This window comes from Ixodes scapularis, unplaced genomic scaffold (genome assembly GCF_016920785.2).
Source record: "Ixodes scapularis isolate PalLabHiFi unplaced genomic scaffold, ASM1692078v2 PGA_scaffold44__24_contigs__length_19508400, whole genome shotgun sequence".
NCBI classification, from domain to species: Eukaryota; Metazoa; Arthropoda; class Arachnida; order Ixodida; family Ixodidae; genus Ixodes; species Ixodes scapularis.
This window is the reverse complement of record NW_024609873.1, coordinates 8,059,660-8,074,148: the sequence shown is the minus strand read 5'-3', so window position 1 is coordinate 8,074,148 and position 14,489 is coordinate 8,059,660. Positions and strand designations below refer to the sequence as shown.

Below are 14,489 nucleotides of genomic sequence, written 5' to 3'. Positions count from 1 at the left end.
CACGACTGGATAGCCTTACTGCGTCAGTTAAAATTTGCATATGTCGCAATGGTGTTGGCTGCCCTTTATTAGCGAGAAAAACGTTAGAATGGGATGAACTTGCATGGTCTCTGAAGCCATAATCTTGTATTGCCGATCCATTCGCTGTCCGATTCCATTTCATAAATAAGAAAATACAAGAGTTATGTCGAAATATAAATATCAAATGATTAAATGAAAGTCCTATATATCGAAAAGACCTAAATAAAATACAAGATTTAAACGCGGAACGTAAATGAACACGAAAACGAAGCTCCGGTAGTGGCCTGTGCAGCACACAACGCGGAGCAACGGCGAGAAACTGAAGGTCGGCTATGGCGGCCCAGATAGCTCGCGAAGGGCGCGCCGACTGGTGGCAGCTCGAGTAACTGACTCGCTGAAAGCATTTACAAACTCCTCACCTAACGATCTATACAAACCAAAATCGATGGCTACACTTCACCACCCCAACCTCTACAAAAAGGGGTCCCACAAGGTGCTATTCTCTCGTCCTTTTTATTCAGCATAGCAATCAAAGATCTTCCACTTTTATTACATTTTCTTCCAAATTTGAAACACAGGATTTATGAATATGATATTACGTTGTGGTGCTCCTCCGGGTCACCGGAAAAGCAAGAAGAGGCCATCTAGCAAGGAGTCGACACAATATACACCTACACAAAAAACATTCGGGCACTTGCTCTCCGGACAAAACAGAATATCTTGTAGCGGTCAATCGCCAATGTCGTTACACTGAGCCCTGCACGCCAACAACTCTCCATAAACCTGAACGGACAACCCCCACCCCGCCGCCGCTCCTTGCGAGTCCTCGGATTCTGGTTCCAGGATGACGGAAAATTGGACATTTGGCTCTCCCGATTTCACACAACCCCTTAAGGGATACTTTAACGAAATTTGAAATTTACCCGTCGTGTTCAGAAACAGGCAGAACATGATCCATTTTATCCGTAAACATAAATGACAATCGCAGGTTTGTATTGTGAGCCTGATGGCTGCATTTATCGTTATAAACGGCCCACTCTGGCAAGCGCTCGGACAGCAGCCAGCGGAGATACGTCTCATCCGGCGCAATAATGACGTAGTTTTTCTCGGGATGGGAGCAAAGCTGTGGCGAGGCTGACGTCATCAGGTGCCCTAGCCGTTCCAGGCACCCAAGCGGTCGAAGCTCGCCAGCGATAGGGCCACCGTAACTAACCGCAAATCTGGTTTTGTGCGAATTTTGGGTGACGGGTTAATCTTCTCTTTTCTTGTAGAGGGAGAATAGGGGACGTCTGGGACACACAAGAGAGAGTCCCGTTCAGTTAGGAGTTCCTCCCCTCTTCTCTTTTGCTGGCCATAGAGCCGTCGGGATGACGTGAGGTTCAAAGCATATATTGTTCTAGGCGAGGCAGTTATAGTCACTACCTGCCAAGGTTCCTAGACGAACATTACAAACGAGGCTTTAGCGACATCCACCAGGTGCTCTTTGCTAATCGTTTAATTCGGCTTAAAATTCCTTTTCGTGTCTTTTATAACAAGATAATGGTGTGTCCGATGTGATACTGCTCCTTTGAACACGTACAGACCAAAAACTAAGCGCCGAAATTTCGTTGTAGTATCCCTTTAACAACATCTGCCACGTCCTGCAACGCATCTCCCGGACTAACCGGTGCTTCCGTGAGGATCAACTTGTCTTTGTCTTTTCCAGTTTGATGTACCACTAACCATATATAAATTTTGACAAAACTGCGCATAATAAACTTAACCGTCTGTTCCGCAAGTTTTGCTGGCCTAACTTTGGGCGTTTCAAATGCCGCCCCATAGGATACTCTCGATGCAGTATCGCTCTTAAATACACTCCAAGAACGCAAAGAAATCCATTTACATGGTCGAAGCCTGGCAGATCGCCACGAGACTCGGCCACCGAAGGTGAAAGGGTAGAGTGATGATGCAAGTCACTTGCTATGAGGTGGCCAGCCGGTGCAGGAAGTTTTCAAGTGAATCTGAATTAGGGATGCTGGAGTGAAGGTTATTCCAATCGGACGTAGTTCGAGGAAAGTTTTTAAAGCAATTTAAGCGAGTCTGGAAGTTGTATATTAATATCTCGGCTGTGAAGCTCTAGTGGAAAGGCTAAATATGTTGTCTGTGTTTATATCAGACTTGTGCCTAACTCAAATACTCTACTCAAGATACTCTATTTCAAATACTTTTTGAAGTACCTTGATATTTTCTAAATACTTTTAATTGAGAGTATTTTATACTGTATTTTAATTACATTTCTGAGTATCTTGTACTCATTATCTCAAATACATGTTTTCCATTCGGCTATTTTCCGAGTTTTTCGGTATAAAGTGGCATGGGCGTGGCACGAGCAAACTTGAACATTCTTTCGAGCAACAAAATCCTGTTGCTAGCTCCGATAAGCTCGACGACTTAAATTAAGCTTGTGAAAACATCGATGTTGTCCCGATTGCGACTCACATTTCACCCATAAGTTCGAACGATCAAGGTTTTTCCCCCTCGCCTTCTCATAGTCGTCTTTTTTCACTAGATTTTCCCCCAAAACAAATCCTCGAACAAAATGCGCGGTTTTACGAAAGTAATGATTGCCACACTGAGGCGCAACGCAGAACTAGAAACGACCCACGACAACGATGCAGACTTCAGTGTCAACAAAATAACAAATATAACGAAATGAGAAGTGGACAGAAAATGAATACCCTTTTCTTTGCTTGTTGTGTATTTGACCCCGCTACGGCAAAACGTCCAGGTTTCTTTTGTTTCTTTTCTTTTTGTCGTCAGTCCGGCACCAATTGCTCTCGCGAACACTGTCTGAAAGCGAACATTGATAAGCAGAGAACAGGGCAGGAAACTAACTGCGAGCAGGATGACCTCTTAAAATGTCACCAAAGCGTCTCCCAACGTTGAGCGCCTTTCTGAACGCAAATTACTTGAAGAAGGTGCGACGAGTGCTGTGGCTATTTTGTGGGCTCCCTTTGAAATCCATTCGCTCATTCCCGTATCTAAAGTTCGTTTCTAGTGAACTCGCCATGTAGGGAATATCGGCTGTAGTTAAACTATGCGTCTAGGGTCCGCCGCAGGACCTGATATTCAGCGATGTCACTATTCGTAACTTTCAGCGATGGTGGAACCGCGGTGTGAGGATCGCACTCCCTAGCTCCTGAATGATTGGCTTCACATAAAAGGTGCTTGCCTACACCTTTCTGGCGGGAAAATATGAAGTCAGGCTATAATACTATATACTCGTATAAGCCAAAACTATAATTAATTAAAATCGGAGACTCAGCCTCTTACTGCTGTTCTACAACGATCATCCAGATGACAGCCATTTTGTTAGGCACCAGCGCGCCCCTTATAGGTCGTGAAAGTTGCAAATAGCTAAAGCAAATTCTTAGTTGTTTCTTTTTGCCCCAGACATGTTTTGTATCATGTACCAGTGATGTTTTGTTCAATATGGTTGGACTGCGTAAAATAGCCCTACGGTGTTATTTTTTTTCCGTGTTGTGTTGTTGCGTGTTAATAATACATTCTGGTAAGCCAGATTTGCGCAACCATATAATTGTACTTGTCACTAACGTCGATGCAAATTACGCAATGCGGCAGTATCTTCAAAAGCAATTGAATTGCATTTCTAAGTATTTGTACTCTACTCAAGATACTTTACAGGGAATGTAGCTTGAGTAGTATTGAAATACTTTATGAAGCAGGTATTTAGTAACTTAACTTAAATACTTCTATCGAGCATTTTGTCCAACACAGGTTTATATGAAGGCTTCCCGAAAAATAGTTTTAATCTGTCAAGTCTCGCGCGGTGGGAAAGGGGAGTCAGGTCTGTTCGTTTCTTTAATCATGTCGGCGAATCGTAACGTCCACATTTAATTAAAATAAACCTCATCGTCTTTCTTTGCACCATTTCCAATTTATTTATATTGATGGCTGTGTAGGGGTCCCAGGCGACGCTTGCGTATTCCAGTGTGGGCCTAATTAAGGTTTCATATGCTAGTGCTTTAACTTCAAGGGTTGCGAATTTAAGTGATCGTTTTAGTTGCCAAAGTTTGTTTGTAGCTTTTGAAATAACAGAAGCCATGTGGGAGTTCCGGCCAGGCAAAGTTATTCATAATTCCCGGATACTCTGAGACGCTGCTAAGTGTATGCCCGTCTACGCTGTAACTAAAGAGGTAAGGGCAATTCTTTAGGCTTATGGACATAGTTACGCACTTCGAGGCGTTCAAACTCATTTGCCAGGTCCTGCACCAGCTGGTGACTTTAGACAGACACATGTTTAGTTTACGCTGGTCACCAGGGGAATCGATGATACTACGGGATCATGAGCAAAACAATTTTGTTTTATCTGAACACAAGTCATTGATAAAGAGTAAAAACAATAACGGTTAAAGACTTGACCCGTGCGCTACACCGGATGCGACACTGCATCTAATCGAAGCAAAATCGCCAAGAGAAACGAATTGCAGCCTGTTTTTTCAGGAATGGGTGCCACCAATTTATGATGAAGTCTTTTTTTTAACATAGTATAAGCTTTTACCAGTTTACTATACGGGACAACATCAAAAGTCTTGGCGAGACCTAGAAATATAATATCCACATGTTTGTTTTTATTGAGTGTGGAGTAAAATCGCGAACTGTAAGTAAAAGTTGTGTCGTTGTCGAGTAGCTCTGTCAAAAATCGGCGTTGGTGTGGACTTTTTGTTTGATGCTGGTCTAGAAAACTATAGGCCTGCTGCGCTGAATCTTTGTCCCAAGCTTCAGCGCAGGAGGCCTATAGTTTCGGAATTGCCTGCGCGGCGATTCCGATTCCGGTCTTATGCAACATGATACTCCCGTGTGCGCGATGTGTTCAAAGTACTAGACCGCCGACTGACGACGTCACCACCGTATAAAAAAAGTTTGCTAGTCGACACTTTGTAGATGATCTTTTTTTCTTAATTAACATGTTTCATCGAGTTACTTGTTAGTAAATTCAGTTGTTACAACTAACGTCCGCGCGTTACGTAAAAAAACGAAATCTCAATCGTGTTAATTACAAATGCCTGGATTCGCGATAAAATTATACCTTTCTCAGTGTATGCACTGGGGCGCTAACAATAAGAAGTGAAGAGTTTACCAACTGAAATAATCCAATCAGCGAATTCCCATCACCATTTTCTCAATCCCGACTTTTGCTAGAAAAGTGGATGGGATCTACGGTCTTGCTCGCTTTCCGAAGCGACGTACATGCACGCGCTGGGCTGAGGAGATCGCACGCTGGGCTGAGAAATTGTAAATAATGGCATTTTGTTATCGCTGCGTTTAAGCTGCGATTCCATAGACGATTGCAAGCATGGCGCCTCACCTGAGCCCCATGCGTGCTAGCTCATGCAGCTCATGCGTAAACATAGCTTTGGCGCGAGGTTGTCCGCGCGAGCAGAGATATGGCGGTAGCAGATTGTCACAGAAGTAGTGGCATCCTGTAATTTATTTTTATTACGTTATTTAAATATAACGCGTTTTCGTTTCCGTACACATATTTCTCCTTGTAGCCTGTATGTTTCTCCGTCGCTGGTTTGGTTGCTGCAAAGGCACGTGTACGTGCGCGTTGTTTTCGTTCTGTTAGTTTCTTCCTAGTTAGCTCAACCTCTCGCGGTTTGCGAGCGGGGGTGTACGTGATTCATGTTTTGTGTCTTTTTTACTTTTTCCAACCTCAAAGTCACCCTCACTGCGCCCAAAGTCTTGAGCTCCATTTGTGTATTGGTAAACTTTTCTCGCCTGCAAGGTCACCCTTAGCAGGACAGAAGTTGTTGGCGTAGGGGCCTCCTGTTTTAGCTATGTCTTACTTTTTCTAACTTCAACATGGCGGCCATGCAGTGTCAAAGGTGCCGTGTCTACGTGGTCTTCCCTTTTTGTATGAACTACTTTGTGTGCTGTTGGTGTTGTGCTGCTTCGACTCCGACCCCGTGCGTGAACAAGCGTCCGCGAGTGCCTCGGCCGTGAGCGCCCGACGCCGTTAAAAAGAGGGCGACTGGACCCCAGCACCAGTTCGCTCTTCGGGGGGGAAAGCCGCCGCCGCGTACTCCCGGGAACCCGAGCCGCCGCACCGCATCTCCGAGACCGACCACCCGCTGCCCCGGAAGGAACGCCGCTTCGAGGGCCGCTCTACGTGTGTCGTCTCTGTGGATGGACTGCCGCCGTGCTCCCCGGTCAACTGTATGTTGCTTCAATTTTGAACCTTCCTTTCGAACGTCGCTAATTGGACTCTTACTTTCGTCTTGGTCTTTGTACACGCGTACTTAACTGGATGTGTAACGTATTTCTCTGTGCTTAACTCGACACGTTTGTCGCTCGTAGCATCACTGTCTTGTAAAATGTACGTTCTGTTACTTTAAATTCCCTTTCTATGTTCGTTTCGAGCCTATAAACACTGTTTTGTTGTTGTTACCTTATAACACGCCTCCGTCTCATTCTCTGCGTTTGCTTACCGGCGACGCCGGGCATCGAACGACCACCCCCTTATTGTCATGTCTCGGTGATGACCTTCCGTCGTCGCCGGGCTCGTGACAATTAACTGGCGTCCGCGACAGGACGTTCGATGCGAAGGAAACGTGGTGACTAGAGAGGGAGACGAGTTCTGGAAATGTGCCGCGTTATTTGAGGCGTACGATGCATGAACGGGATTTCCTTTTGTGAGCGCCTGCTTGAGTTGTTGGAAGTGTTTCGGAGATAGAAGCATGGAAATGGAAAAGTTGCTAGCGATGGGTAGTCAGCTTGGCCTGGCGGGCGCTGAGCTCCGAAAATGGGTAGAAGATAAACAGCGAGAGGATCGAGCGTTTGCACGGCAGACAGCGGAGGATGAGCGCACAGCCGCGAAGGAGGCTGACGAGCGTCAGATTCAGCTTATGCGCCTGAAAATAGAGTGTCAGCAGCTGGAGAAGGAGACCAGAGAAAAGGAAGGGAGCCGGGGAAAAGACGCGGAGCCAAGCTTGAAACTGAACACAAGCAAGCTTCTCATCCCGTTCGATGACCGGAAGGATGACCTAGACGCGTATATTAGACGATTTGAGAGCCTTGCGGAAAGCCAGAAGTGGCCAGAGAGCCAGTGGTCTACAGCTCTAGCAACATGTCTGAGCGGGGAAGCACTTAGTGTTTACGGGCGGTTGCCGCCGGGGGATGCAGCGGATTACTCCAAGGTAAAGACAGCCCTTTTGAAGCGGTTTCGTTTCACGGCGGACGGCTTTCGGGACAAATTCGATTCAGGCAAACCGGCGGATGGTGAGACCGCAGCTCAGTTCTCGGCGCGTCTCAGCCACTATTTCGATCGCTGGATCGAGCTGTCCGATACGAAACACGAGTTCAAAGACCTCCGAGAGCTCCTGATTAAGGAAAGGTTCCTACATGGGTGTCATTCCAACATGGCGCTCTATCTGAAGGAAAGGAAGGCGAAATCGTTGGGAGAGATGCTGGATCTAGCCGACCAGTTTTTAGAAGCGCAGGGAAGCCTTAACCTCGCCAAAGTAAAGAAGGATAACCGAGATGATATCGGGAGGCCCGAAACTGACGAGAAAAGAAGCAGTCAACGAACAGCGCCTCGTTGTTATCTTTGCAACCGCGTTGGGCATCAGGCTTCACACTGCCGGGCCCACACCACTAACAACCACAGCCTTACCTGCTTCAAGTGCGGGCGAAAGGGCCACAAGGCCGACGCGTGCCGGTCGGGAACAAACGATAGGCCTCAGGCATCGTGCGTTTACTCCCCCGTCGGGGTGACGAATCGGGAGGGCATTCGCGACGGCTACCTAGAGCTGAAGAATGGGGAAAGAATCCCCGTCGTGAATGCAGTCATGATAACACAGCCGAAGTTTCTAGTCGAAGGACTGCCGGTGGTCGCCGGAACGTATGAGGGCAAATCGATTTCGGTATTGCGAGACACCGGGTGCAATACGGCGATTATAAGACGAGAGCTCATCCGCGACGATCAGCTCACAGGAGAGACCCGGCCCGTTTATGTAGTCGACGGAACAGCCAGGATGCTGCCCGAAGCGCGGGTGGAGATCGACACCCCGTACTATTCAGGGGTCATCACGGCGCTCTGCATGGCGGAGCCGCTCTATGACCTAATCCTTGGGAATATAGAAGGCGCGAGGGCACCCGACGACCCAAAGGCGGCAGTGGAAGAACCCATCAGCAACGAGCCCGCTGATGAGGAAGCTGTAGCAGCAGTTGTAACGCGCTCGCAGATGAGGAACCAACCCCAAAGGTTCCAAACCCTCAAAGCCCCCGACGTCCCAGCACAGCCGCTAAACAGGAATTACGCGGATGAGCAGGAAGCGGACGAGTCGCTCAGGCCGTGCTTCTCTCAGATTGGCCAGATACTGACGTGCAGGGATTCCGAAGGAAATATCGAATTCCACCGGGAGGGTAGGCTACTGTACCGCAGCTACACTGAGAAAACCGGACACGTGGTGCGTCAGCTGGTCGTCCCTAGGTGCCATCGAGAAGCGGTATTGAAAACTGCACATGACGGAATAATGGCTGGTCATTTGGGCGTGCAAAAGACGAAGGACCGAATTTTGGAGGAATTTTTCTGGCCGGGCATCACCGCAGACGTGAAGAGATTTGTCGCATCATGTGACATCTGCCAGAGAACGATCCCAAAGGGCAGAGTAACCCGTGTGCCGCTGGGGAAGGCGCCGCTCATTGAAACCCCATTCAAAAGAGTGGCCATAGACATCGTGGGTCCAATTCAGCCCCCTTCCAAGCATGGAAATCGGTATATCCTGACCCTAATGGATTACGCGACCCGATACCCGGAGGCCGTGGCGCTGCCGAGTATTGAGACGGAGAGGGTCGCTGAGGCGCTAGTAGAAATGTTCTCTCGATTTGGCGTCCCGAACGAAGTCCTAAGCGACCGGGGCACCAATTTTACTTCCGATTTGATGAAGGAGGTTGCCCGACTTCTCTCCATACGCCAGCTGCATACAACGCCGTACCACCCTATGGCAAATGGGATGGTCGAGAAATTCAATGGCACCCTGAAATTGATGTTAAAGAGAATGTGCGCCGAAAAACCGAGAGACTGGGACCGCTACCTGGCGCCGTTGCTCTTCGCGTACAGGGAGGTCCCCCAGGCAAGTTTGGGCTTCTCGCCCTTTGAGCTGTTGTATGGGCGGCATGTGAGGGGACCCCTGGCCATTCTGAAGGAGCTGTGGACGAACCACCACCTCGACGAGGAGGAGAAGACAACCTATCAGCACGTTTTTGACCTCCGAAATCGGCTGGAAGAGACATGCAAGCTAGCGCACGAGGAGCTCGCGAAGGCCGGAGCACGCTACGCTAAGATGTACAACCGGAAAACTAAAGAAAGGTTCTTCCAACCAGGAAACAAAGTGCTGATTCTGCTGCCTACCGATAAGAACAAGCTACTGCTTCAGTGGAAAGGGCCTTTCGAGGTCAAGGAGAAGAAGGGAGAGGCCGACTACATCATCGAGACAGCAGGGGGGAGAAAGATTTTTCATGCTAACATGCTAAAAAAATACGAAGAGCGGGGAAGCCAACCGGTGGAAAGGGTGTGCCAGGCGATCTGCGGCGTCACAGACTCGGACAGCGATGGAGCCATTCCTGTTCCAGCGTTTCGGCAATCCGAGGATGAGCGAGATGTGAGGCTTTCTGATTGTTTGGGGGAGGATCAGCAGAAACAGCTCCGAGATGTGATTTCAGAACACTCGTGCATTTTCTCCGACGTCCCGGGCAAGACGGACTGGGCCGAGTGCCGGTTAGAGCTCACTACCGACACTCCGGTCCACGTAAAGCAGTATCCGCTTCCATTTGCGACGAGAGAGGGCGTAGAAAGAGAGGTGCAGGAGATGGAGCGACTCGGAATAATTGAGAGGTCTCAGTCGCCCTACAACGCTCCAGTCCTTTTGGTCAAGAAACCGGACGGCACGAACCGCCTGTGCATTGATTTCCGGCGCCTGAACGACGTGTTGGTTGCCGATTCGGAGCCCATGCCCCGAGCTGACGCGGTCTTCGCTGCGGCTGGAGAGAAGAAATACTTCTCGAAAGTAGACTTCGTCAAAGGCTATTGGCAAATTCCATTGAGCGAAGAGTCCAAGCCCAAAACCGCATTTTCAACCACGTCGGGACTCTTCCAATTCCGCTTCATGCCATTCGGCATAAAGACAGCCCCCGCCGTATTTTCGAAACTGATGCACCGAGTTGTGGAGGGAATTCCGGGAGTGCAGCACTACTATGATGATGTCCTAGTTGCCAATGCTACGTGGGAGGAGCATCTCACTTCTCTGAGCCAGCTGTTTGCAAGAATCGAGACAGCCGGACTAACAGTGCGACCAGGCAAATGTGAATTTGGAAGGGAAAACATCGAGTTCTTGGGGCATCGCATTGGCGGCGGTGAACTGGCACCACTCGGGAAAACACTCGACAGGATCCAAGCGGCGCCAGCCCCGCGAACCAAGCGACAGGTACGAGCATTTCTCGGCTTGACAGGGTATTACCGCGCCTTCATTCCCGACTACGCCAAAATCAGCGAGCCGCTCACCCAGCTCACGAAAAAGGGCGGCAACAACGTCGTTAGGTGGACGTCGGCCCATCCGGAAGCCTTCGAGGAGCTCAAACGCCGCGTCTCAAGCCCTCCAATACTGCGACTCCCAGACTTCTCCAATCAGTTTGTGCTGCGCACGGATGCCTCAGATACCAGCCTTGGAGCGGTACTAATGCAGCGGCATGACGGCACGCTCCACCCCGTCGCATATGCTAGCAGAAAGCTGCTCCCCAGGGAAGCAGCATACAGCACCATCGAGAGAGAGTGCTTAGCACTAGTTTGGGGGGTGCAAAAGTTCGCCACCTACCTATACGGCGTGCATTTCTTAGTGCAGACGGACCACCAACCGCTGAGCTACATCCAAAAAGCGAGGCAGCTAAACAGCCGAGTCCTCCGTTGGAGCTTGCTGCTCCAAGAGTATCAGTTTAGCGTCGAGCATATCAAGGGCAAGGAAAACATGGGAGCTGATTATCTCAGCAGGTTGTAGACTGGTCGCGTTTTATTTGCCTGCACTGTTTTGACATCTAAATATGTTACTACATGTGTACTTTGATTTGACTTGTGTGCTCGTCTGGGCAAGGGTTATGTGGTGCATTCTTATTAGTACACAGGCCTGCGCGCCGACTTCTGTGGGTCTAGAATATTATGTGATAATATTCCGAAAGTGGGGGGCCGTGTCACAGAAGTAGTGGCATCCTGTAATTTATTTTTATTACGTTATTTAAATATAACGCGTTTTCGTTTCCGTACACATATTTCTCCTTGTAGCCTGTATGTTTCTCCGTCGCTGGTTTGGTTGCTGCAAAGGCACGTGTACGTGCGCGTTGTTTTCGTTCTGTTAGTTTCTTCCTAGTTAGCTCAACCTCTCGCGGTTTGCGAGCGGGGGTGTACGTGATTCATGTTTTGTGTCTTTTTTACTTTTTCCAACCTCAAAGTCACCCTCACTGCGCCCAAAGTCTTGAGCTCCATTTGTGTATTGGTAAACTTTTCTCGCCTGCAAGGTCACCCTTAGCAGGACAGAAGTTGTTGGCGTAGGGGCCTCCTGTTTTAGCTATGTCTTACTTTTTCTAACTTCAACATGGCGGCCATGCAGTGTCAAAGGTGCCGTGTCTACGTGGTCTTCCCTTTTTGTATGAACTACTTTGTGTGCTGTTGGTGTTGTGCTGCTTCGACTCCGACCCCGTGCGTGAACAAGCGTCCGCGAGTGCCTCGGCCGTGAGCGCCCGACGCCGTTAAAAAGAGGGCGACTGGACCCCAGCACCAGTTCGCTCTTCGGGGGGGAAAGCCGCCGCCGCGTACTCCCGGGAACCCGAGCCGCCGCACCGCATCTCCGAGACCGACCACCCGCTGCCCCGGAAGGAACGCCGCTTCGAGGGCCGCTCTACGTGTGTCGTCTCTGTGGATGGACTGCCGCCGTGCTCCCCGGTCAACTGTATGTTGCTTCAATTTTGAACCTTCCTTTCGAACGTCGCTAATTGGACTCTTACTTTCGTCTTGGTCTTTGTACACGCGTACTTAACTGGATGTGTAACGTATTTCTCTGTGCTTAACTCGACACGTTTGTCGCTCGTAGCATCACTGTCTTGTAAAATGTACGTTCTGTTACTTTAAATTCCCTTTCTATGTTCGTTTCGAGCCTATAAACACTGTTTTGTTGTTGTTACCTTATAACACGCCTCCGTCTCATTCTCTGCGTTTGCTTACCGGCGACGCCGGGCATCGAACGACCACCCCCTTATTGTCATGTCTCGGTGATGACCTTCCGTCGTCGCCGGGCTCGTGACACAGATGTAGGAACAAATGGTCCCGGAACAAATGGTCCTGAAACAAATGGTCAAATTCGCCCAAGTTGCCGCTTTAATGCAGTCTATTTCGTTGTGCACGTGGGGCAACGAGCAAACTCGCTGGAGCTCTGCCCGCACAGAGCATGAGAGTTCACGAACCGTCTCGTGTAAAACCGTCAGCCTCGTCTGAACTAAAGTACCGAGAACTTTAGACCGACTTTACCTATGTTCAACAACTGCGTTACGCCGCCATAACTTAAGTTCAGAGAGGGCAGGCGGCAGTACACGTAAAGCCCCTTCATGTTGCAAAAGTAGCGCAAGGTGCGTCGATGCACGAGGCACGTGCAACGTGCAGCCCTTGGGAACATCATGGCGGCACAGTGCAGCACTGAGCTAGATTTCAGACGCCATAATTTTCCTATAAGTGGCGCGCGGCACGGGTGTCGAGCATTTTCACAACAATGAATGGCGCCACTTTTCCCAGGATAGAGGGACTTCAAGTACACGAGACGGTTCGTGCCCTCTCGTGGCGCACAGAGCTCCAACGAGGCACGTGTAGAAAGACTAAGTTCCCTCAATGCAGTACGGCGGCGGTGGCGTTGCGAAACTGGCTGGTGTGATCGAGAGGTTTTAGGTGGAATGGCATACGAGCGCCTTACACGGCAGCGCATCTGAGAACTAGAAGACAGTGTTGTCCCACAGTAAAGCAGCGATCCATAGGATGAAAACACGCGCTTCCCACCTGTCATAGTCGCCTCCGTAGGCGCATTCGAGTCCAGCACTGTAGTAGAGATAGTGGATGAGGTTGTTGCCGTCAATGACTAACTTCGTCCCGTAGAGGTGCCTCTCCTCTACTAAACGGTCGTGATTGCGGCAGACAAGTTCTCAGCCCCTGGATGCCCATCTGAAGGTAGCTGCGGCGTCGTACTGAATAATCGAGAGTGCTAGCAGTCAGGCACGCAGCCAGGATTTTGTTTGGAGGAGGAGGGGGGGGGGGGGGGGGGCGCCCATGACAAAATGCTGTATGAGGGGGAGGGGGGAAAGGAAGTCCCAGAAAAATGAAAGATTTCGGAAGAGAGGGGGGCGGCCCCCCCCCCCCCCGCCTACGTGCCTGCTAGCAGTGCTGAGGTGCTAGGGACTCCTAGCGCAACTCCTATAGTCGGTTACAAGTCAAGAAGGTAGCGGCAAATGCCCCTCAAAGGGAATCAGATATCCCTCCGCCACCTCCGCATCCAATAGCGTTCCACCGTTTCCGTGACGTCGCGGCCAACGCGCGAGGAAGGGCTTGCCTTTCTGTACATATTTGCTTTATCTTTCGTCTTTTACTTAGCATTGTGGAAGCCACGAGAGGGAGATTAGAGTTCCCCCCACCGACGGAAACAAATACGACTTTCGGGGATTAGCTTCCCCCCCGATGGATACAAAGGCTGCTTTCAGGGGCTCGGTTCCCTCTCTGATAAATACAAAGGTCGCTTTCTTAAAAAGTGGGATCGGAGACAAGTGGGAATCCACTGAAGCGGAACAAGGAGGGTTTCCAGTGAACTCTTCTTTCGACTGCGGAGAGATTTGAAACGGGCGCATCACGCTTGTGGGTGGAGCTTCTCCTACCTTCTTGACTTGTAACCGACTATAGACATCTAAACCGCTGAGGCGGCTGAGGTCGACAGTCGAGACGGGCGAAACCGGAGAGGGAGCGCACGTTGAATTGAGAGAGAAGGGGGAGACGTTAGAGGGCGAGCGTGGGACTTCTGCGGCGGCGGAGGAAACAAAGGTGGCGGTGTTCACATGTCACGTCGTCAGAGTGGTCAGAGAGTAAAAGCAACGCGGCGTGAACGCCGTTATGGCCGATGTGGCAGAGGCACCGAGGCACTCTCCTGCCAATCCTTTCTCGGCATCTAACATCGGCGTCGGCGCCTGTTGTTTCTGTACCATGTATTTTCTGCTTCTCGAAAAAAAAAAAAAGAGTCAATTTTCCATCTTTGTTTTCGTGTTTCTTGCGGTTTGAAACCTGAAACTGAGCGAGCGTCGGATGGGGCGAACCTTCGACTCGCCGAACCCGCCGGCTCCCCGATCTTTGGCGCCATAGCCACCGTCGCCGTGTTTTGGCTCTGTTGCCT

General features: G+C 49.8%; 1 protein-coding gene across 1 annotated transcript; it reads left to right on the top strand.

Moving 5' to 3' along the window:
* Positions 1-5,490: 5,490 nt before the first annotated feature.
* LOC115317531 lies at positions 5,491-12,344 on the top strand. The gene has a single exon (XM_042293125.1). It carries the CDS (start codon positions 6,762-6,764, stop codon positions 11,073-11,075), a length of 4,314 nt encoding a protein of 1,437 aa, XP_042149059.1. The 5' UTR covers positions 5,491-6,761; the 3' UTR covers positions 11,076-12,344.
* Positions 12,345-14,489: the final 2,145 nt, after the last annotated feature.

Coding starts and splice junctions, on each gene's coding strand:
- LOC115317531 (XM_042293125.1), top strand. CDS start 6,762: ATGGAAATGGAAAAGTTGCTAGCGATGGGTAGTCAGCTTGGCCTGGCG.